This window comes from Amblyomma mixtum, chromosome 9 (assembly GCF_055824585.1).
Source record: "Amblyomma mixtum isolate Tamu chromosome 9, ASM5582458v1, whole genome shotgun sequence".
NCBI classification, from domain to species: Eukaryota; Metazoa; Arthropoda; class Arachnida; order Ixodida; family Ixodidae; genus Amblyomma; species Amblyomma mixtum.
This window is the reverse complement of record NC_143020.1, coordinates 113,909,843-113,933,067: the sequence shown is the minus strand read 5'-3', so window position 1 is coordinate 113,933,067 and position 23,225 is coordinate 113,909,843. Positions and strand designations below refer to the sequence as shown.

Here is a 23,225-nt window from a genome sequence, read left to right as displayed (position 1 = left end):
GAAATATATTCTGCTGGCAACGGTTTTCGACTGTTCTTTTGGCCTTTCTAATGGTCGCCTTTTTTCTTTTATGGATTTCATTACGAAACTATAGCTTATTTGCACGTGACGCCACGTTCGCCACGGCGGTGAACCACGCACAACATCCACCGTGCAGGCTGGAGCGGGTGGCCATACGCGAATTATAAAAACTCGCAGGTTCTCGCTGTGCTAATTGGTGCTTACACTACTCTTGCTGCTGCTGCGACGTACGTCGAAGGCAAGGGCAGAAACACTATGCAAACTAACATGTCATGCACGCATAAGCGTCTCCCAATAAGAGGACGCGTACTTCACGGTAGCCCCTGGTAGCGTACCAGGGGGGCCCCTTTTCTGTGCACGTTTTCACTGCTCACCTGTCTTTCAAAGAGGCTCTGGACAGGAACATCTTTCCAGGAGACTGCATTGTCCGGGGGCCAGACGTCAGAGTCTAGAGGACAGGCGGGCCCAACGTCTTCACTCGCGCACAGTTGGTAGCAGGTTTTGCACAGACAGTGTCCGCACGGCAGGATTCCGCTCGTCCTGGCCACGACTCCACACAGGCTGCACACCCAAGCCGGAGGAATTGGCTCGATGAAACGCAGCGGCCTGCGATCCAATTCCTCGGAGAATCCCACCAGCGCGTGCGAACGCTGTTCTGTGCCGCAGGACATCGCATAGGTAGAGTTGGCCCAATGAGATGGCTGCACCAAGGTCAGTCACAATCTGCTGTTGGCGCGAAAGTGTCTACGCTGTTGCCGTTGGTACCTCAACGGTAAAGCGCCTAAAGTGTGAATAATCCAACCAGAAAATGCAGGAACGACAACGTCTCACAGTTGGCGCCAAACAACGTTCCGAAATTGAGCGGGAAAATGGGGAAAACCACCTTTCGCTCTATATCCGCCGCTTCGTATTCCTTCATTGCTTCGTAGCACGAAAAAAATAAAAAAATGTCCTCACATTTTGCTCAATAAAATGAACTCAAAGCTGTACATGTTTTTTAGAGCGCGTATAGTGATTTTTTTTGTATCTCAATAGAAAAAGTCGCGAAAAACGTGTGGTGTAAAGCAAACCGGAAAAAATAGACCAAAGCCGCATCTAGCCGCGCCAAAGCCAGGCCAGGGCACGCAGCAGATCCCACCGTAGACGTTGGCGGGTTATGTGCGAGCGGCCTACAACTGAATTAACGATTTCTCTTCTCCGTGCCTATTTAACAGTAGCAGACAGTAGTGTCTAGATGCGAAGTTCTACAGCGAAAGAAGCAACTTTCATGACACACCTGTAGTAGCAATGTCCGACGAAAGGAACGAAACTTTCCCGCACCCCGTCGCATCTCCCGGCGCGAAGCCTGGAAGTTTGTGTGAAATGCTGTGTTGATGCGTGGTTAGTGCGACTGGCGAGTCTGCCAACTTCGCTCAGAGTTTTCACTTGGGTCAGCCGCAGTCCAGTGAGTTGACATCATCTTTTCACCGCGTAAATATTTGCGCATAAATTTCTGCCAACGCAGAATTGGCACTCCAATTCCCGGTGCTCAGATGCGCCAGAAATCACCGTTGTTGATGTATACGAAAAAAAAAAAAAAAAAAATCATGCGTTTGTGTGCAGTTCGCTGGGAACTAGTGACAGTATAATGCTGCTTGGAGGGTGAAGTTCAGCTCGAAACAACTATTTTCTCGCTGCAAATGGCACGTTCTGAGGGAATAATTGGCCAGGGATTGGTGCGGAAGAGTGGGGTTTCTTTCGTGCCTTTTCTCGTAAACAGCGTGGACACATTATGTGCGCGCCGACTCAGTGTAGGAAGGCCATAGCAAGTCGTGTACCAGATTCAAAGACCACTTCTCGATGCAGTGGAACGTAATGACAGAAAAAGGTTTTCAGCAGAGTCTACAGTTATATACACAGAAAGTTTGTAAATCCCGCACTTTGTAATGTAACGCGGTAGGCGTCTCTCTTTATTCTTGATTACTGCGCACACTTCAGGCAGCTGTTGTAATGCCTGTCTAGTTTAATTGCTAAAGGTCAGGGACAGCGCCCGGATCTTCACTGCGTGGTGGCGAGTCAAATTTCCGGGAGACATGATGCCACTGTTGCATTGCTGCTCTTATAGGTGAAAATGTATATATAAATGAACAAAATATAGGGGTGCCTACAACAAGGGTGCCTAATGAAGGCTCAAGGAAGAACTCTGCAGTTTTATAAGTGCTGGCAAATTTTTGGGGTGGCTGCTTTGGTACCGTCACTACTAAAGGTCTTTTCGTTTTTAATGGAAATTCAGATGACGGCAGTTCTTCTAATGTGAAACATATTCGGGTAATGTGACATATTCGGTGAACTTCTCCGTACTGAACTGTGCGCTCTAGCACACGTTTAGTTGCAGAAAGAACGAAGGCTGTTCTTGCCGATTGTTATTGGGCTCCTCACCTTTTCCCTTTACAAACTGTTTCACAATGCAGGGTGGCCTACTCGAACACTCGTCTGGTTGACCTCCCTGCCTTCCCTATCCTCTCTTTTATATGCATACCATTACTCTTGAACTCCATCATTAATTCACTTTACTTGCCTTTCTTTTTAAGCTTTTATGAGAAAAACTGTTTCTGATAGGTGGAGTGAAACTGCACTCTTTTTTCAGCATATTTTTTCACCATGAAGCGAGAAATGTCGTCTTCAGTGTCCCTTTTTTCATGCTGGTTGCCAAATGTAGGCTGTCAAAACGTCCGCGCTAAGGGTTGTCAGTCTTTTAGCCTCAAGGAACCTCTGTGACATTCAAAAGGTGTTGAGCAGCCTTGTTTGATCTGGCTGTCACCCCTTGCTGCCTATCATGCATGCAGAAAACAGCGCGAAGACACACAGAACCTGGAACAGTGGTCAAAATCATTGACAATTACTATTTAGTTAAATAACTGTACAATGCAGCAGTCAGCATTAAAGGAGTATAGACATCTGACTTGTGGGTGCGTGTTCTTTGGTTTGGAATCATGCGTAAGGCATTATTTTATGTGGATTACCACGTGGTATCCTCCTACGATGGCTAAATAACTTATAATTGAATTTCTTTCTCGTGGTGTTTCGGTTTCGCTTTCAACAGCCAAACGATGAGTGACGTCAACACGAGGCTTGTAGGCCACGTGAGGCATGAAAAGGCTGCAATATAATCGCTGTTTCTACATAAGTTGTCATTCCAGCTCCTGTGGAAGGCTGGTTTCAGCACTGTAGCGAATTATAACGATGAAGCAGTGATTATATCGCAGTTTTTCCAAGCCACTTGCGACCTATAACCTCTCTTTGACGTCACAGCCATCGTTCCACTATTGATACCGAAACAGCTTGGCAGAAAAATTCGATTATAAATAATTTGGCGGCTGTAGGCGAATGCCACATGGTGATTCATGCATAGTAGTGTCTTCCGCATCATTATAGAGAAGAAAACATGCCACCAAAATTAGGTGTCTATACTCCTTTAATCAGTTATGGTATGTCCAGTCCCGAAATAAGAAGGGTTGATGAAAGGTGGGGTTTGAAGCATACATGGAATTAAGTGCTCTAAGATCCAAAAAAACATTCCATGGAACCTAACGGGCTCCACAGTACTCTGAGAACTTTTGATTCAGGTGACTACTTGTAGCGAGCGGTTTTCATTTCAATGTAGATGTCAAAATTCATTTTCGCAGTGATGCTGGAACAGCAAGCTTCAAAGCACGACCAAGAAGTGCCAGCAATGGAAAATTCATCCGACCTTGAGCTCTCGCAGCTGCAGAGACAGCTGCATGAAATACGCGCCCAGCTCGCAAAATCGAGGTGGGTGTTTGTTTTATTTAATTTCTTATACTACCCCCGTGTTTCTGAGACGCTATCAGGGTGAATGCAATCGGTTGAAAATAGAACATGTAAAAGGTGGGGTACATAACCGAACCTAACTGAGGTCACCCACTACTACAAAGTTACACATGGCTCAACTTGTGACACAGCTTAAGGAAGGCAGGCATGTGAACACCATCAATATCACTTGTTGCATAACGCCTGCCGCGGTGGCTCAGTGGTTATGGTGCTCAGCTGCTGACCCAAAAGACGCGGGCTCGATCCCGGCCGTGGTGGCCAAATTTCGATGGAGGCGAAATTCTAGAGGCCCGTGTACTGTGCGATGTCAGTGCACGTTAAAGAACCCCAGGTGATCAGAATTTCCGGAGCCCTTCACTACGGCATCCCTCATAGCCTGAGTCGCTTCGGGACGTTAAGCCACATAAACCAAACCATACTTGTTGCATAAGGACAGATTTTACTCGTATAAGGGCAGTGAACCTTGTGTTACAATGTTATTAACAAAATCATTCCTTTCAACAATACTTCCGGAAAAAAAAAATAAACACTTGAAGGAGTTCTTTCTAGAAATTGATGATGCTGTAGTCAGAAGGTGTTGTGTTGTGTAGTGTAATGTGCGAAAAAAGTGAGAATGCTCTATGCTTAAGTGTTGTGGTGTCCATTTATGAGCTGAAAAAACTGGTAGCTGGAACGTTTGAGACGGCAGCCTCAGTTTGTTTGGCAGCTCTCAAAGCCTGTTTAATCCAGAGGCGCTGAAAGTTTGTCAAGAAATGTAGCTATTCTTCCTAGGGTCCTTGTGTGCCGAGATGGTAGTGGTCCCCTTTTTTCTAAAGCCCTGCACTCCCATGCACAGTGTCTCTGTATTCTTGCTAATCGTGTTCGCAACCATCATCGTAATAAGAGAGTAATTACTCATTGACGTCCACCCGAGCGCAGCCATACGGCTACAAAGGAAAGCTATACAGCTTTCTCAGAAACTCCGTAGTGAAAGAAAAATTCGTCCTGGTACGGGGTTCGAACCTGGGACCACGGCTTCACCGGAGCAGTCGCTCTACCAATTGAGCTAGCCCGGACGGCAAGCTTATGGTAGGGCGAGAGCGAATTGATCAATAACTCGAAGTGGGAACAGTGTTGACCAAATGTTTAGAGCGACCATTTGGTAGAGCGACTGCTCTGGTGAGGCGGTGGTCCTGGGTTCGAACCCCGGACCAGGACGAATTTTTCTTTAACTACGAAGTTTCTGAGAAAGCTGTATAGCTTTCCTTTGTAGCCGTAAGGCTGCACTCGGGTGGACGTCAATGAGTAGTTACTCCCCTATTACAAATCTACTCCACCTTGGGGGATTCCCCTAAACATTTGGTCAACCATCATCATAACGTCTCCCGATGGACCCTTTGTAACACTCTGGAACTCAGCTTTTCCACACTATGAAAACCCCTTCACCATGGTGGCCAAACCTGTTTTGGAGGCATCTATTGTCAAAGTAATGCCGTGTGCCTTTCCTGCTTGCGTCTGCCGTGTGTAGCTGAGTGATAAAGGGATTAAATGCAGCTCTGCCAAGACATTGCTACGCAAAAGCAATACACCCTCCCCGCATTTGGATTGTGAACGATGATAAACCCAGCTGTGCCATGTAGCATGCCGCACTGCACCCAACTTTTGACCCTAGGGCGGGCCACAGCACCATGGTGAAGGGGTTTTTGCTGTGCAGGGTCTATAACCTGTAGCCTAATGCAGGGTCTATGTTGTGCAGGGTCTATAGCCTGTAGCCTAATGCAGGGTCTATGTTGTGCAGGGTCTATAGCCTGTAGCCTAATGCAGGGTCTGTGTTGTGCAGGGTCTATAGCCTGTAGCCTAATGCAGGGTCTATGTTGTGCAGGGTCTATAGCCTGTAGCCTAATGCAGGGTCTGTGTTGTGCAGGGTCTATAGCCTGTAGCCTAATGCAGGGTCTGTGTTGTGCAGGGTCTATAGCCTGTAGCCTAATGCAGGGTCTATGTTGTGCAGGGTCTATAGCCTGTAGCCTAATGCAAGGTCTATGTTGTGCAGGGTCTATAGCCGGCCATTGCTATCCAGACAACATTGCAGGCATATTAATATGGCAGTCGTAACATGTCAGATAATGTAATCCTAGCCAGTACCATCGTGGCTGCTACAAGTACCCACTGCAAACGAAGAAAGAACAGGCAACCAAAAAATTGGTGTTTGTATTTTTCTAAGGTTAGGCCAGGTATAAGGCAGGCAGGACATGGGTCCATAAGGTGTGTTCTATCATAAAGGCAGCTGGGATTTGCATGACAGGTTCATTTGTGCCATTGTTGGACCATTTTGAGGCCGCACAAAGAGTCCAACTTTGGAATGTTAAACACTGTGTGCCATCAACATTGTTTATGGAGGTAGCAGCATTGTGAATAGATAAATAAATAAATAATAAATTGTAGTGTACGAATTAACAGTGCCCTGCTTTGTCCCTCTGCTGGCTAGGTGCAAAGCTGGTGGCTCTGCCCGGGAGGACGCTGTCGCAAAGCTAGACGAAGTGTGCAAATTGCTACAGCACGAGGAGCGGCTAGATGACCGTTGTGCTGCCCCGGTCGGCAACACTGAAGAATGCCTCGGTGACCGTTCTGCTGCACCTGCTGGCAACACTGAAGTGTGCCTCAGTGACCGTTGTGTTGCATCTGTCAGTGAGAGCGAAGAGCACCCTGGTGACCATTTCGCTGCACCTGTCAACGAGACCGTGTCCACAAATGACGCGTTCACAATGACTGACAACATTGCACAAAGTGTCGCCATTCCCGACAGTTCGTCGCAAAGTGAACGTGCCAGAGTTTGCCCTGTTGTGAGCTCCGGCAAAGTGAAAGCAGTGGTGGTAGCTAGTAGCGAGGTCATTCCACCTACGCCGAGCGTCCTGGAGAACTCGCCGTCTCCGCCTGTTATCATGCACGAGTGCCTCGATGTCGCCCGTGAGACTGTTTTAACCAGTGCAGATGACGAGCTGTTTCTCGCGGAAGCTGACGAAAGGAACAGTGAGTCGGGTGCGTCTGGCTCCAATGAGGACCACTGCTATGCCGCCGCGGATGCAAGCGCCAGCAGAATTGTGCTCCCCAATGTGATTAGCGCGGAACGTGCTCCTTGTGCCTTGGAAACAACCGCCGTTCGGAGGGCTGAAAAAAGGCCCGCTGAAGCGCCGCACGTGCTGAGCAAGAAGAGGAAGGTGGCGCCACTTGATTCGTCGGAGCGGTGCATCATTGTGACTCAGAAGAGCGGACAGCCCGTGGCTGCGCAGAGGCGCATTGTCCAGGTCAATGACTCCGCGAGCGGTGTCTCGGGAAGTGGCACGGGCGATCTGTCAGTCCTGGAAGAAGACACCTCGCAGCCACTTCCTCACCAGTCTATGGTCACTCTGTTGGTCAAAGATGACAGTGGTGCATTGCTCCAATCAGCCACTATGCCTGGTTCGCTGGAAAGTGGATCTCCGGGGGCACAGAAAATCATCTTGCAAATGAGGGTCTTGCCGCCGCGAGCCAGTGAGTTTTCGCAAGTCCTTTTCTTCGTTTTGTGTTCCATCTCTTTGTTAACAAGGCACACTGTCAGTGCAGTTGGTTCATTCTAAAAAAAAAAAGAAGAAAAACTGGGTAAAGAAGGCAAGAAGTGTATGTAACTCGGAATCGGTCTCATCAAACTTATTTTTCTTCCCTGTATCCGTTTCATTCTATTCTTATCTTTTTCTTGTGTGCTGTTTGGTGATCCATGGATGATTCATTACAATGGCAGCTACCATTTTAAATGAACCAGCCGGTTTGAATGCACTCACCTGAATCAAGAAGCTTTAGGAAATGCTGGGCAGGAGCCGTGTACTTGACTCCATTTATTTGCAGTTTGAAGTTTGCAGGGAGAACTTCTCGCCATCTAAATGATGTAATAAGGAAGCATCGCTATGTGTCAATAAGCATGTAAGACCTTGGGGCTTCTCGGCATGCATTGCAGAGATCGTGTCTTGCTGCCACAAGTTCAAAGAAGCCATTAAGCTAACAAAGCAGGAAGACAAGTCAATCATGTAATGCCCATCGTATCAACAATGCAGACTGTAAAAATGTACATAGTTTCCATTTACGCTTGCAGACGTACATCTAGTTGCTCATTATACTGCAAAACTTTCGATGACGGCGAAATTCTGGAGGCCCGTGTGCTGTGCAATGTCAGTGCGCGTTAAAGAACCCCTGGTGGTCGAAATTTCCAGAGACCTTCACTACGGCGTCCCTCATATAGCCTGAGTTGCTTTGGGACGTTACACCCCAATAAACCATTATACTGCAAAAATGGCCCCTTAGAACACACTTGTCGAGAAAAATGTCTTATGTGCCAGCTGGCATAGATGCATGAGGCCAGATGGAAGATAACGGGCTGGGAAACCTAACTGTAATGGCAGAGCAGCCTAAGGTTGTCAGTGTCGTACTGTTGCAATGGCAGGAGATGGAGCAGTTTTGCTTTTCACTAGTTATTTATTGTATGCAGCTTAGTGCTTTTGCGCAGTTATGTCGGTCTTAGATATTTGGAAATTATTGCATAATTCATTCATTTCACTGAAACGGTAATTATATTTTTTTAATAAATCTTCTTTTTTTTTTTTGTCACATTTCTGCAGTTTATGGACTAGAAATGAAATACTGGAAGTTCATGAATTTTATGCTACATTGTCGTTGCCTGGACATTGCAGGGTTATTTAATTTAACAAGAGGTGGACAAAAGTGCGGAACCTGGTGATATCTTTGTCCGATGTTCTAGCGGAATCCCACAAGTTGGATTAGATTTGTAACTACGGAATAATTACTCATTAGCATCCATTCAAGCATAGCCATGCGGCTACGTACGAAAGCTGTACAGCTTTTACAGAAATTTTGTCATCATCATCAGCCTGACTACGGCCACTGCAGGGCAAAGGCCTCTCCCATGTCTCTCCAATTAACCCTGTCCTTCGCCAGTTGCGGCCACCGTATCCCCGCAAACTTCTTAATACCATCCGCCCACCTAACTTTCTGCCACCCCCTGCTATGCTTGCCTTCTCCTGGAATCCACTCCGTTACCCTTAAGGACCAGTGGTTATCTTGCCTTTGCATTACATGCCCTGCCCAAGCCTATTTCTTCCTCTTGATTTAGACTAGGATGTCACTAACCCGCGTCATAGTTGAGGAAAAATTGGTCCTGATCTTACGTTCAAGCCTCACCTAGGTTGTCGCTCTACCAACTGAGCTAATTGGGATGGCTAGCATGTAGTAGAGCAGGAGCAAATTGATGAACAACTCGAAATGGGAACGGTGCGAGTCTAATGTTTGGGGAATCCCCTCAAGATGGTGTAGATTTGCTGGTTGTGTGTAGGCAAAGTACAGTCGCGGGTAAAAAAGATTAGCACACACGACGGAACACCGGAGCGCCGGAATGACAACGCGTGGCGCTGCGGGTGGCGAAGAGGCTGATAACGAGAGTGCCGGGCCGTTTCCATTCTACAGTATTAGGGGGGTTCAGCGGACTGCCACGGACAGCAAAATTACTGGCTGAAAGCAGCGCTATCATCTATTGTTCGCGCGAGTTCCTTTTGACAAACCATCGCGGACATAAAAAAAAAGGTAATAAAAAGAGGCCATCTTTGCTCATGATAACCGAGCCAAAATAAATGCCGCAAGCACAGTCACGTAGGGTCGGCACTTCAACGCTCGGGCGGTGCACGCTTGATAAAGCTTACTTCCTGCCGTCCCCCCCTACGCTGCAAACATGGAAACGGCCCGTTAGGCAGGTCTGCGTACCGCAACGCCGCGTGGTGAGATATACAAATTCTGATCCCCAATGATCTGTGCTAATATTTTTTGCTCGCGACTGTACATTGTTGGGTAGAAATTTGGTTTAGTCCAATTTTTCAGAAATCTTCTTGGGGTGTGAGAATTGGGTGAAACTGGATTTCACTCATAAATGAAGGGCTCTCTATATATATCCATTAAGAGGTCGTTATTTAGTGATGACAGACGGTCACAGTGGTCATCGGACTTGGTTATTATAGCATATTATAATGTAGTTGAAAGGAATGAAATTAGCTGTACTTGATGTAAACCCTTAAATTGGTTTGCTGCGTTTGCTGGTATTCTAATCACTGATCAGCTCTGTGACGGCCGCAAGGTGCACGCGGCCCTACTTAGCTGCCTCTGTAATGTGTTCTATAACACGGAGGCAGCCCTTTCTCTTTTGCTTTAATATATGACCAACCGTCCCTTCCAATACTATAGAGTGAACTTGTTCTCATTCATTCATTCATTCATTCATTCATTCATTTACTAAAAAAAAAGTGTTACTGTTTCTGATTGGGTGCTCACTTCTTGATAATGATCATTGCTAGTAGAAGGGGAAGAACCTGATTTAATTAATTGCAGAGAAGGCAGAGTTTACTTGTAAAATATTTTACAGAAAGGTCTGACACAAGTAAAAAAAAAGATATAAAACTGGCATTTTCTCTTGTGCTCCTGCATTCAGCGCTTTGGTCTGGCCTCCTTTTAGATGGAATTAATGGGAATGACCCATATTACGTGTCTCCCACAAGACACACAAAGGAATAGCATTGTTTTGTTTACAGTGCGCTCCCTGTGGATCCTCTTCTTTTTCAGTGGCAGGTCCAGTGTCGAGGCAGAAAACGCAGACCACTGCATGTCAGGTATGTCTACCGTTTTTGACTGGAACTCCGTTTGGATTTCTCACCAGTGCTTCTGGGAGGTAGCAATCTTTCCTTGTTTTTTGTTGCGAGAACAAAAGTCTTTATTGTTTTTTGTGCACAAAGGCTGTTTGTTTCATCTTTCGTCTCCTTTCTTTTTTTGCCTGCATCTTATTTACTTGCTACGCCCTTCTGAAACAGAGATTTGCAGCAAGCACTTACTATATGGCAACATGTTACCTCGTTCTAAGGGCTGCTGGTATATTTCCACTGTAAATGGAGCTAGCAGTGGCCAAGAAATGAAGCAGAAGTATCGCTACCACCGGCCATTTTCACAAGCAAAGTGCAGTGGCATCCAGATCAATTTTTTTACGCGTGGGTCTCTCTTAGGCTAGGCTTACATCACCATTCACTTCCAAGCTGCGACCGCTGTGTACTTGTTGGTATCATGAGCTTGAATCAGGTGGTGGGAAAACTGCGTTTTGTTTCTAAATCCAATTCCCTCAGCAATAAATGAGTATTTTGGTGCTGGACAAACACAAAGTGATGGCAAAGAGTGGAAGGAATGATTTTTAACAAAAATTGTATGGTCCTGTTCTTAGAATCCCTTTAAAGGGACTCCGAAACACCTTTCGAGGAGAACACATCCATTCAATCATTGCATTGTGTTGTCATGAAAACCTGAGCCAAATAATGCACTTCTACACGCAGCAGAGAACCCACAATCATGCGTAAAAGTTGGCGAGCCCTTCCTGGTGACTTTTTTATGCTCGCACCTTCCTCTGTTGCTCGCACCTGTGTATACAAGATGAGAGGTGGCTGTTGGTCAGATTCTTCCAAACAGGCAGCTACCGTGGCTGTGGCCAATAAGCCACGTAGCTCTGACAGGTCAGGAAGCTCTGCCCCTGAAGGTGGAACCGGCGCTCCTCCGCCGGCCTTCCAGCATGCAAAAAGTGACAGGAGGAGAGGGAAAGACATGAAGACGCTGAAATTCGAATTTTGACTACAGATAACTTACCTTCTACATGCCGCATTGAAAAAAATTCTTGCTGGACAGTATTCGTGAAGTGGCGTGCTTTAACATCCCAGGCATGCCGCAACTTTATTAGAGCCCCTTTCAGGGACCCTTTAAGATCTCCGGAATGGGCGCCTGAGTCAGCCAAGGCCCACTTGTGTCTCCGAGCCATTGCTAGTTTAGACATTCCCAGGTAGTAGTGGGAGGTGGTTAACCCTTTAACCGCCAATTCATTTTCCGAAAAATGCACCAAAATCGGCAATTTTTTTTTAAGTGACCATAATTTTCTCCTTGTAATTCTGTTTCTGAAAATATATTACTTCGATGGTTTCTGGTGAAAATTAACACAAAGTTTGAAAGGAAAAACAGTTTATGAGGGTGACTTTCCCACAGTGCATGCCGTAGTAATGGGCAGAACGCATTGAAATACCACGTATTTATCTAATATTATACGCTATGACACAAAAGAAAGTGCATAGACATTGCTTCGTCCTAAAGGAAAGGCCTCGTTCAGCCTTGAGATCACGGGCCACAACTTCCAAAGACTGGGGTGCGGGTGGGTCGTTCATTCACGGTTTTCATATCGGTGAAATGGAGGCAGTGCATCAACGTGTTGAAGCAGTTCCTTCTCATGGCCTTCCTGTACACTGGTGTCTGCAAAACTTCTTTTGTAGGTCAGTACATTTCTACTCGAAGTTTACCAACAATACCCTGCAATATTATCAGAGCAAGGAAGACCATGATCTCATTGAGGTCTGCCGGTTTTCGTTCAGAACGCCGAGCAGCAAAGTACACCGCAGAGCGGTTCGTCTCTGCGACAATAACGTCAATGATGTCCCAGTCAGAAAATACCTAAAACCAGCCGAGAATGTTGTGCTCGTCAGTGGGCTGCCGCAAGATCCCAGGCACTGAGAAAAATGAAACCGTGGAGGCGCGAGCGGTGGGTTTTTCGTGCTCACACGCTGCCACACACATGCAGCAACTCACCCTCCTCGTCGTCGCCGTTTTCGTCGTCATTTGAAGCCGACTCCAGCATGTACAAAGTCCGAGTCACTTTCAGAAACAAATTCCATATTCTCAGAAATGCTGCTGTCACAACTGCTTGAAGAAGCAGCTCTTTTTCTTGGGACACTGCCACCACCAGCATTCCTCATTGATGATGCCATTGTGAAATGACTCTTTTGAGCCTTTAAATTACGCGCCAAAGGCGTAAAATGCGTTTTTTCATGGTCGACTACTGCCCTCTAGTGTTCGAAATCGCAACCAATGCGACTGACGACCGTAACTCGTCTTTTGAGGTTGCAGCACCGCAATATCGGGCCGGACGAGTGTGACTCGTCATTGGCGATTTTGGTACATTCTCCCACCCATGACGAGTACAGCTCGGGGTTGGTGGTTAAAGGGTTAAAGGTACGCTGAGGACAAATAGAAGTTGGCCTATACCAATAGGGTGTGGTGTTCTAATCTAAGAGAGGCCACTCTCGCCAAAATAAATGTTTCTATGAGCTAAAAAAGAACAAAAAACAAAATACAGGTGTCGCCATCACTGGTCGGTTTAGGAAGTAAAACGCATGTGTCGGCCCCGATTTTTTGGTGCTGCTCCCAGAGGCCACGCCACACTGCCATTCACTTCAGGATGGTGGAAACTTGTCCTTTTTGGTGAGGGCGCCAGAAGTCCAAATCATCCGGCAGGAAGATTTTTAAAACCTATTTTCACGGCGATGAATATGTAGTTGGCTGTACGACAAACGTCATCATAGCTACAGAGAGGCACAGACTCAATTTTTATGAAGAATAATAATACAGTGGAGTTCTGCTTATTGTCCTTTTAAGGGAAATGAGGTGGGGCAGCCATGACATTGCAGGCGCATGGTATATGCTCCACATCCACCACTAACGTGGGGCATTTGGTAACAACATGGCGCGCAGCACTGTTTTTTTTTGTCATTGAGCATTACAAGAATATAAGCGAGGCTGGAAGAACTGTTCTTGATCCGTGTCCTACCTTAACCACAGAGCAGTTGCACATCCCTAGTTGGTGGTGTGAATGCACTGGTTGGGTACATAAGTGTCTCTGTAAAATTTCTTTTTTACGGCGGAAGCCTTTAGTGCCTCATCGTTGTAAGCAGGAGCTGTCGACAGAAATGTCACGCTTTTCAATTGGTCCAAACGGTCGTGATGTCACAGCGCACAAATTTCAAACGGGGCCAATTGTACTTTGGCTACTAACCATGCAACCAATTATAGGGATGGTGTAGTGATGCACCAAGTAAGTGGGACTGAGGTTAGTTAATTGCTTAGTTAACCAAGTAGTCTAATTAACCTTTCTAGTCACACCAGATAAATAAATAAAACCGAGTAAGAAATTGGTCGAGTTTGGGAATCAAACCAGGACCTCCGGAGTGCGAGACGAGCACGTTACCACTCTGCCATGCCAGCTGGATGGATTGGAATGAACAAAGGCGTGTCTAGTAAATACAGTGTCTTCGTTCACTCCCATCTTCCTCCCTTCCCGTTACCATGAGGTTCAGGTGTCTACATGAGAGAAAGATACATTTCCTTTCCTCAAAAACCACTTTACGGACGAGCAAGGTGTAGAGCCGAACGGGCGATGGCGTTCTGTGGACTCCCTGGCAGCGTTGCAAGACGCTGTCGCGTTCCACTCTTAGAAGCGAAGCTTAACATCTTATCCACACATGAGTGACACAAGCAGCACCACCGCACTTAAGGCTTCCGACTCACCGCACTTTAGGTCAACAAAGCGCCCCACTGAATTTTTTGGATTGGTGCTGATTTTTCTCGATTGTGAAGAGTTGCAGTGTCTGTAGAGCTTTTCTCTAGCTGCGCAAGAGGGTCAGTGTTAAGTGGATTTGATTGGAACTGCCGTGATTATTTCTGAGTTCAATGTGATTTCTTGCCGTGGTTGCACGGTGCGCGGAGGACACATTATCATGAACTTCACCTCGTATGCTGGAAGCGCGAAGTTCAATCTGCTGTGGCGCTGGGTACTTACCAGTTATTCGATGGGTGCAAGCGTTCCCCTGACCTCTAGGGTGCATTGCTTGGAAACTGGCTCTTTCACCCCACCTCAAGCAGACCAGAAACCCAGCAGCTGCGGTGCTCTTTGCCCAAGCTACGCTTGCGCTGTTAAAACGAAGTCATTGTCATTGAAATTACCATTAGCCTCATTTAGAAATATTCTCCGCTGTTGTTTCTTGTGCACCGCAGACTGACAGGGTGATCATAAGGAGGCCCCGGAAAGTTCGCGAACCCTCACCGCCAGCACAGCCGTGCACTGCCATCATGAAGACACTGACAACGCCAGTGCGGCGCTCTCAGCGACGCAAGAAAGGTGAGTGTGGCCAGTGAAGAAAATTAGTGAATCTAACGCTAGCTGGTGGATGTAAATGGACCTTTCTTTAAAGCGCAGCTCTTAGGTGCTCCCGTTCTTGCGTTCCATGTCGTATTCAGCATCAGCATTGTCGGTGTAACTGGTTGTCCAAGTAGCAGAGCGAAACGCCACCTGGAAAGTGGCTGTCACTTGAAGATCCTTACGGCGTAACACAGCGTAACACGCCACCTTGCAGCATCGGAGTTGTCGGCGTAACATGCCACTTGACAGGTGGCGTGTTGGCAGCTAGTACATGCCAGAGCGAATCTCCACCTGCCACGGGAAGATCCCGGAGGGCAGCTACCTGTAGTGACGTGTGAAAAGCTGTGCTCAAACTTCACATTACCGAGTTTTGTAATCATCATAATCAGCGAATGATTTCAGTAGTGTGTTGTTTTCCTTTTTTCTTGTGCTTGCTTTCTGTATTTAATGCCTTCTCGCACGAAATACACTCAGTTGTAAGTCAGCGCTGTGTCAGTGTTCTTCCTTTTTGTATTCCCGTGTTGCTACGCTGTTTTGTTCCAGTAGCATAATCATCTGTCAGTTTTCTTTTTTGCGGAGTGTTGAAGCCAAATTTTCAACTGTATGCTTTCTTTGCAACAATGCATAAGGCATTTGTATACATGGATCACCACGGGTAATTCACCTCCACCCGATAATGGTATTATTGAGCTTCTTCTCTCATGATCTTTTGGCTATGGTCACGATAGTCTAAATGTGGCTCTGGCATTGGTGTTCAGTTTTTCATGTGAGGCATAAAAAGAACGAAGCTATAATTTCTGTTTTGTCACCTTAATTTGCTGCAGTACATGCTGCAATGCCAGCTTGCCTCGAAGAGCCAGAGTGACAATGCATGAGGAAGCAGCCGTTGTATCGCTGCTTTTTATATGCCTTGCGTGGCCTTTCCCGAACTTTTGACATTTTAGCATCGTTCATCTGTTCTAACCAAACCCAAAGCAGTGTGGGAGAACAAATTCAGTTGTAAATTATTCACTGGGCCAGGGCAAATTCCAAGTGGTGATATGTGTTTATGAATGTGTTGGGAATCATTGCAAAGAAAGAAAGCTCAGCTAAAGTTTATTCTGCACTCCTTTAAAGGGGCCCACAAACACAATCTTAGTTGACTGTTTCGCCTGTTGATCACATACAGTGAGTTACAATGGTGCTATTAGCATCGGTAATACCACGTATATTCCGTTTTTTAATATTTTAATGTCCTCCCAAAAACAACTTCACGGCTCTGATGGTGTACCCACACAGTGGCGGGCTTTAGCAGCAGATATGACATCACCTGGCGTGAGCTTGATGACCGGACAAACAGTAAATATACTGCAAATTGTGTGAATAAACAGAGGCACATTTTGTCACCTGTCGATGTTTTATATTAGATCAACAAAAACAACTTGTTTGTCTTAGATAAAAGCCCTGCAAAACAAGTACTAAAATAAAAATACACCACCAGGGGCTCTGGCATGGAAACGACGCTGCCAGTCTCAACAAGAACGAGTTACAGAGAGCAGGCAACCATGGAGTGCAAACTTCCGTGACATGCTCTGGCAGGCTGTTTTGATTGGTTGCGCCAGGTGCCGTCATTGGGAGAGTGAAGTAGGAGTGGGAAGCCCCGCCAAAATCGACTTGAGGGCAGCATTTTGTTTGCTTGTATTTTGAAATTTCTTCATGGAATAACTTCCGTTCCTGTGTATCGATTCCTGTAATTCTTTTGTAGTCAGCATCTGTGTGACATAAAGAATCCACCTGAAGTATAGCCGGTATCCCCCCAAGCTGTGTTTCGCAGCCCCTTTAAGAGTTATATAAGAACTATGGAGAACAGTGGATCTTACACAGTGTGGTCAGATCTTATACCCTTGTCAGGCAGTAGGTAAAATGCTAACATTAGCATTCGTACTTCACCAAATAAAGTGCCTCAGAATGTGCCGTGCATTTGGTGGTGATGGCTCTTGGTAATGCACTACTTATTCCAGATATCGTCTCATTGGCAGGAATTTTCAACAAGCGGTGTTTCCAAATAGATGAAAGTGCATAGCCTCTCGCAGTAAATTACTACATGCCGTCCTCACGTGCAGTCCTTAGAAAGGCACATACAACTGCTGAGCAGACTAGGTGATCCTAAGTATAAGTGACTGATCTCCCTGCACGTGCGGCTTGTGTTGACAGGATGGACCATCTTATAGGTCACCATCATCAGCCAAGCTATGTCCACTACCGGACAAATGTCCAGTGTTCGCCAATTGTTAGGCGTGCATGAATAGCGGTTTTCTAATTCAGGGAAAATTTGAAGCAAGTAGTAATTTTCTTTCGAAGTGAATATTTTATGCAGTTTTGTCACACGTAGCTGTTACATTAAAAAAAAAAGAAGGTAGAGTGCATTTGTCGCACTCATTGAACCTATGTCAACATTTTTCAAAAATGGCCGCCTGAAATTGAAGGAGTTGGCCCACGCACGGAGCCAACCTATTCGCATGGTCTGTTTAGGTTAGGCTGAGTCGCTGTTATTACATGCCTCATGCTGGTGCCCATTCCCGTCATTCGTGAAGCTCTATGAGTACAAAAAAAAAAAAAAAACAGATGGACGGACAGACGATCAGATAATCTCATGCAAGCAGTGTGCATAAGCAGTGATTTTGTCTGAATGCTTTTATGATGAAAAGTTTTCCAAATGATGCTTTTACTTTGGTGGTTTTCCAATTTTGTCACATCGAAATGCTTGAACCTGAGTCAAGTCATTCCGTGCGGGTTTACCTCAACTTGCTGCAGTGCTGTTTGTGACGAATGACTTACCGTAATGCTTGCCGCTGTCGTTTTGCTGCTCTGCGTGGTGAGCACACCAACAACCACCTCTTGCTCCTCGCCGCCATCTGACATCCTTCCTTGCTGCCATCCTGGGGCTTGGCCTGAGTAGCAAGAGCTAAGAGCTGGGTGCACGCCGAACAGGGGCTGCCAAAACGAGCGGGTGTGCAGTTCTCCCGAGCGAAAAGACACACTTCTGCAGTCATGCAAGGTCCTTGGTTCGTGAGCAGCAGAGTCATCTCAGTGCTTCCAGGCCTCTCAGTTGCCGTTATCGCTGACACGAGCGGCACCTGACATCAATTGCTGACGGGCACAGCGGCTTTCGCCATTATCACGTCTGGGCTTCACTATCGGCGCTTGTTCGGGTTTTCGAAAGATGTCATCGCTCACACCTTTCAGGTTGGATATCGAGGTGCTTTTGAGCCAGAATCACCGTTTAGGAAGCTGTGAGACTAGCTAGGAGGTGTAACTGAAAGCTGGCGTTCTGTGCTCCTTAGAGAATGGAATTGCTCTAAACCTCTGTTTGTTTCTTTCTTTCCTGAAGGTGCGGAAGACGACGATGATGTGGTGCAGTGTGTGGTGTTCTGCTGTGAGGCGTGTGGCGACTGCTTCTCGGCGGCCAAGCACCTGCACCGCCACTGGCAGAACCGGCACAAGGAGAAGCGGGAGGGCAAGCACCGCTGCTCCTTCTGCTCCTACACCAGCGACAGGAAGTGAGTGGCCGCGCCTTCTTCCTTCCTGTGGGCCACTTCCTGTGGGCAGTTAGAGCCGCCTGTAAACAGAACTCGATAGGTCTTCATAAATCTGTGCACCTTTTCAGGTGTATTTAAAGTAAGTAAAGTAATCAAACTTGAAGACTTATTCAGTGCCGTACATCACACAGGGATAAGTCAAAGCAGGAAGGCAGAAGAAAATTGGCGTAGTCAACAGTATGATTACCCACCCTAGGCGAAATGCAAAAGGCACCCATGTGCTGTGTAATGTGAGTGCACTTTAAAGATTCCCAGGTGGTCCAGAGCCCTCCACTACAGCACCCGTTTCTTCCTTTCTTCTTTCACTTTCTCCTTTATCCCTCCCTTATGGGGCAGTTCGGGTGTCCACCGAAATACGTGAGACCCTTACTGTGCCATTTCCTTTCCTCAAAAACCAATTTTCGTTTTTCGGTATGAATAAGAAAGGGAGTAATGTCCACAAACTCATGGTAACAGGGGAACAGTGGAGATCGTAAATGTTTGAAGTCAGCAGGAGAACTGATAAATGTCACAAAATGCTGCAGATTGATTGTTAGTACTTCCAGTAAATAATGTTTTAGTAATTGTGAAACCACGTTACGTAATGTTAGTAATTCGTTTGTTGTCCTTTACCTTTTTCTATCCAGTATTCACCTTGAAACGCATTGTATGCAGCAGTGCTTTCTCGCGCATTGGTTGGTGGGTTTTAACCGCTTGGAATTACCTGGCAACCTTGTCATAAACCCAAGGCATCCAGCATATTCTGCTAGAATTCAGAGCAATCCACAGAATAATTCCATCTGCCTTTCTTAGTTAATCAGAGATGGTTTGGTTTGGTTTATTGGGGTTTAACGTCCCAAAGCGACTCGGGCTGTGAGGGATGCCATAGTGAAGGGCTCCAGAAATTTCGACCACCTGGGGCTCTTTTACGTGCACTGAAATCGCACAGTACTCGGGCCTCTAGAATATCGCCTCCATCCAAATTCAGCTGCCGCGGTCGGGATCGAACCTGTGTCTCCCGGGCCAGTAGCCGAGCGCCGTAACCACTGAGCCACCGTGGCGGGGCGGTTAATCAGAGAGTTAGTGCAATAACTCCCAAGGGGTTATGGAAAAAAATGCTGAGCTGAAAGCGAAGCTTTAGTGCTAATTGAAGGCAGAGGTGATCAGAGTTATCGCAGCGTGTTTTGTTGTGAATCTGTATCAAAGTGCTGCAAGTACAGACCCATTTCTTTTATCAAGGACTATGTGAGTGGATTGAGAGAGGGAAACATTTGATTGCACGTGTGGGGAGGGAGGGAGATAGTCAAATGGTATCGTATTGCCCTTGCTTCCAAATGTCACCAAGAACTGGGAGCACAGGCCATTTAAGTGACCATAGCTAGAGCTTGCACGGTCACATTAAATTGAGTGACATGCTTTTTGAAATCACCTGTGGGGCTATATGTCGAAGAGAGAGGAAAGCCATTAATGATGGTCAGATGAAGACCCTGGTGGCACTCTCACTAAGCACACTAAAAGCCAAGTGGTTGATGTGAGCCACAAAGCGCAGCCGTGCATGGCGGTTGAGAGTAGGGGGGAGGGGGTGAGGTGGGAAAGGAGGGTGGCAGTGAGGGCAAGCAAACTATAGATGCTCTGAATTTGCATGCAGGCAAGGACAGTCGGGTCAGTAGAAGTGGGAGCAAGGGATGATACAGGTATAGTTAGTTAGGCTGTGGTGATTGGCGTGTTGAACTGTGTAGTTCTCAGTGAGCCGGCGAGGTGGTAAGCTGGTGGTGCAGTGGAGCTAGTGTGCTGTCTGAGTGCCAGAAATGTGTGTAATGCCGAACTAGTCGGTTGTGGACGGCCTTCAGAAACATGCCACTATAGTGACTTTGAATGTCTGCTACCAACGCCATACCTGGGTGCATGTTAAAGAGTCTTGGTTTCGGTTTTAACAGCCAAGCAATATGGCTTTGACGTCAGACACGTTCAGGTCACTTTCTTTCTGCTTGCTACTTCCTTCGTTTTAATTCACATGAACTCTTACGCATGCCTGCCGAAGAATTGGAAGAACAAAAGATGAACAGGAAGTGATTATGCTGCAGTTTTTGCACGCCTCGCGTGACCTCATGTCACCTGTGACGTCACAGCCATCATTCGGCTTTTGAAACCGAAACGACACAAGAAAAAATTTGAATTATGTATTATTCAGCTGGCTTAGGTTAATTGCTCATTGTGACTCATGTATGCCTTTGTCCAGTGCATCACTCTAGAGAAAAAAAATTGCATACAAAAATTTGGTGGCTGTTCTCCTTTAAGTGTGGGATGGTTGACTTTTAAGTAATCAACTGCTGCGACACCTTCATTACATGGAGTCACGAGGAGTCAGGAAATTTGATTTCTTGATACCGAGGAATTTTATATGAAGGTTCATTATATCCAAGTTAACTGTATATTTGCCACATAGAGGTGACTTGAGTCCAGAGAGCAGGAAGATAGCAGAAATGGCTTTTCAACAAAATTCTTTATTTGGGCTGACTTGCGCCCGCACAGAACTGACTGAGCTGGCGGCGGCGTAGCAACAAGCGCACTCGGCGGTCGTCGAACCGAATGCCCACCACTGTCAGCGGTGCTCTATTTAAAGCTGATAGGGCACTTTACTGGAACATTCTGGAACAATGTAGAACCGGCTCCGCCTGGATACGATCAACCGAGATAAATCTGGGCGCATCTTGCTTCACAAACAAAGAATAGGTTGAAGCAACCGAAAAGGAAATAAAAATAATATGCCTGCTTCACAAACAGTGATAGAGCGGAATGCCAGCAGCTTTGAAGTATGAACAAACAAACACTACAAAGATTCGCAGGAATATCATATTCCTTTCAGGCGCCATTTTTCGTTTTTTTGAAATCAGTTATTTTTTTCACCTAAGTAGTATATTCAGGCCTCAAGAAAGTAAGTTTGTTAGTTTTTGAGCGTGAAAGACCCGCAGGTAAGTTTGTACAACGATGTGCAGAATTCCGTACAAAGTGCCAGATTTGTTAGAAATAGTAACATCGAAATGTTCTCATGTGTCAGGTAAGCACCCTAGCAATCGTGGAATCATTTTGCATTTCGAAGGTGCACATTACGCCCAAAATTGAGCAAAAACAATGAATGTGTTCACTTGCAACAAAATCTGTCTGCACAAAAATGGTGGACAAAGTGCTACCTAGCCCACTGTTGAGTGAAATATTATTTACTGCGTTAGCTACATGGCACAAAAAACCAACTTATTTGCAACAAGAAGGCTACTCAGTTCAACTGAAACAATGAAATCACTGCTAGATGCGCTAGTCTCTCAGAAAAAGCTGTGAGTTTGCTGTCTACACAATTGTGTACAAAGCGCCTTAACCCTTTGAAGGTTTTTGCCGTATATGTACGGCGGCGGTTTTCTGTCCCGCAAGGTCTTTGCCGTACGGGTACGGTTTCGATCTTCCGTTTGAAATTTTGTGCCAAAAGAACAATGCGTGCTCACTGGGGGGTGCTGCCACCTCTTAGGACTTACAAGAAGTGTTTGAATTTTGTGCTGCCTTCTTACGGAGATAAGCAAAACTTATGCCTAGCTTTAGCGCGGCGGCACAGACTGCGGCAACGCCCCTTTTGTAGTTTTGGTTTCGCCGCGTGATCGCAACGGAGTCGCGCGAAATTTGAGTTTTTCTTTTTGTCAGCACTATCTTGCAGGGGCTGCCGAAGTTGATTTCTATCTTTGTTGGCGCTGCTCTTAGCTTGCTTATCACCGTTGCTTGCGAGGTATTCTCGCCCTCTGTGGCAACGCGCCTACGCGGTTTCGATTCCGCCGCGGGATCGCAACGGAGTCGCGCGAAACGTGTTTTCTCTTTGTGGGCACTGTTTTGCAGAGGCGGCGAAAGTTGATTTCTGTCTTTATTGGTGCTGCTCTTAGCTTGCTTATCACCGTTGCTATTCTATTCTATTGAACATTTTCCAGTTGTGAGTGATGCTGTCAGCAAAGTACTGTTCCTAATTTTTTTTTACTATTTATTCTCGATTATATACATTTTGTAGATTCAAGATCCGCAATAAAGTAATTTGACCACCTGGGAAAGTTTTCTTCAAAATAATTCGACCCTCAAAGGGTTAAAGGGGTACGGCATCAAGCAGGTACGGGTAGACAAATGACACTATAGTGTTGGCGACGCCCACGCCAGCTCTGGTCCGGGTGACATGTTGGCCGGCATTTCCCGTTCTTTTCTCCAGGTGCCACGTGGCCATGCACGAGCGGACGCACACGGGCGAGCGTCCCTTCTCATGCGAGGTGTGCAAGAAGGGCTTCTACCGGGCTGACGACGTTGAGACACACATGCGAACACACACCAAGGAGAAGCCGTTCGCGTGCGACGAGTGCGGTCAGCGCTTCAACGTCTCCTCGAACTTGGCGCGCCACAAGAAGCTCCACTCGGACGACCCCGAGACGCACGCATGTCCCGAGTGCGGCAAGGCGTTCGCTCAGAAGGTGCACCTCAAGGCGCACCTGCGGGTGCACACGGGGGATCGGCCGTACTCGTGCAGCATGTGCAGCCAGCGGTTCACCGAGCTCGGCAGCGCTCGTAAGCACGAGAAAATGGTGCACGCTGGCGAGTACCCGCACTACTGCCCGCACTGCGGCAAGGGCCTGGCCAACAACTTCAAGCTGAAGAAACACCTGCGTGCCCGTCACTACGAGCTGACGCGGGCAGCGTTGGCTGCGGCTGAAAAGGAGCAGGAGGGATGATTT

The 23,225-nt window shown here is 46.7% G+C and overlaps 2 protein-coding genes and 1 long non-coding RNA gene across 3 annotated transcripts in view; 1 reads left to right on the top strand and 2 right to left on the bottom strand.

Annotated features, from left to right (window-relative positions):
- Positions 1-1,148, bottom strand: part of LOC149330814 (uncharacterized) — a 7,493-nt gene extending 6,345 nt beyond the window's left edge. The window contains exon 1 of the mRNA XM_089561485.1: positions 396-1,148. Within this exon, the coding sequence (XP_089417611.1) occupies positions 396-692 (297 nt within the window). The 5' untranslated portion in view covers positions 693-1,148. The remainder of the gene's footprint in view (positions 1-395) is intronic.
- LOC149330812 (uncharacterized) lies at positions 1,124-23,225 on the top strand. The gene is made up of 7 exons (XM_089561484.1): positions 1,124-1,465; positions 3,687-3,813; positions 6,317-7,359; positions 10,483-10,529; positions 14,770-14,893; positions 18,285-18,453; positions 22,709-23,225. Coding segments are annotated over exons 1-7 (2,025 nt in total). The 5' UTR covers positions 1,124-1,464; the 3' UTR covers positions 23,223-23,225.
- LOC149330813 (uncharacterized) lies at positions 5,747-11,356 on the bottom strand. The gene is made up of 3 exons (XR_016285725.1): positions 11,322-11,356; positions 7,647-7,741; positions 5,747-7,441 (listed from the first exon to the last, which is right to left on the bottom strand). It is a non-coding gene; the product is annotated as an uncharacterized LOC149330813 (long non-coding RNA).

Excerpts from the sequence above, each read along its gene's own strand:
- LOC149330812 (XM_089561484.1), top strand. Across the intron at positions 10,530-14,769 it reads CGCAGACCACTGCATGTCAG|ACTGACAGGGTGATCATAAG; the intron begins GTATGTCTACCG and ends TGTGCACCGCAG. Across the intron at positions 14,894-18,284 it reads CTCTCAGCGACGCAAGAAAG|GTGCGGAAGACGACGATGAT; the intron begins GTGAGTGTGGCC and ends TCTTTCCTGAAG.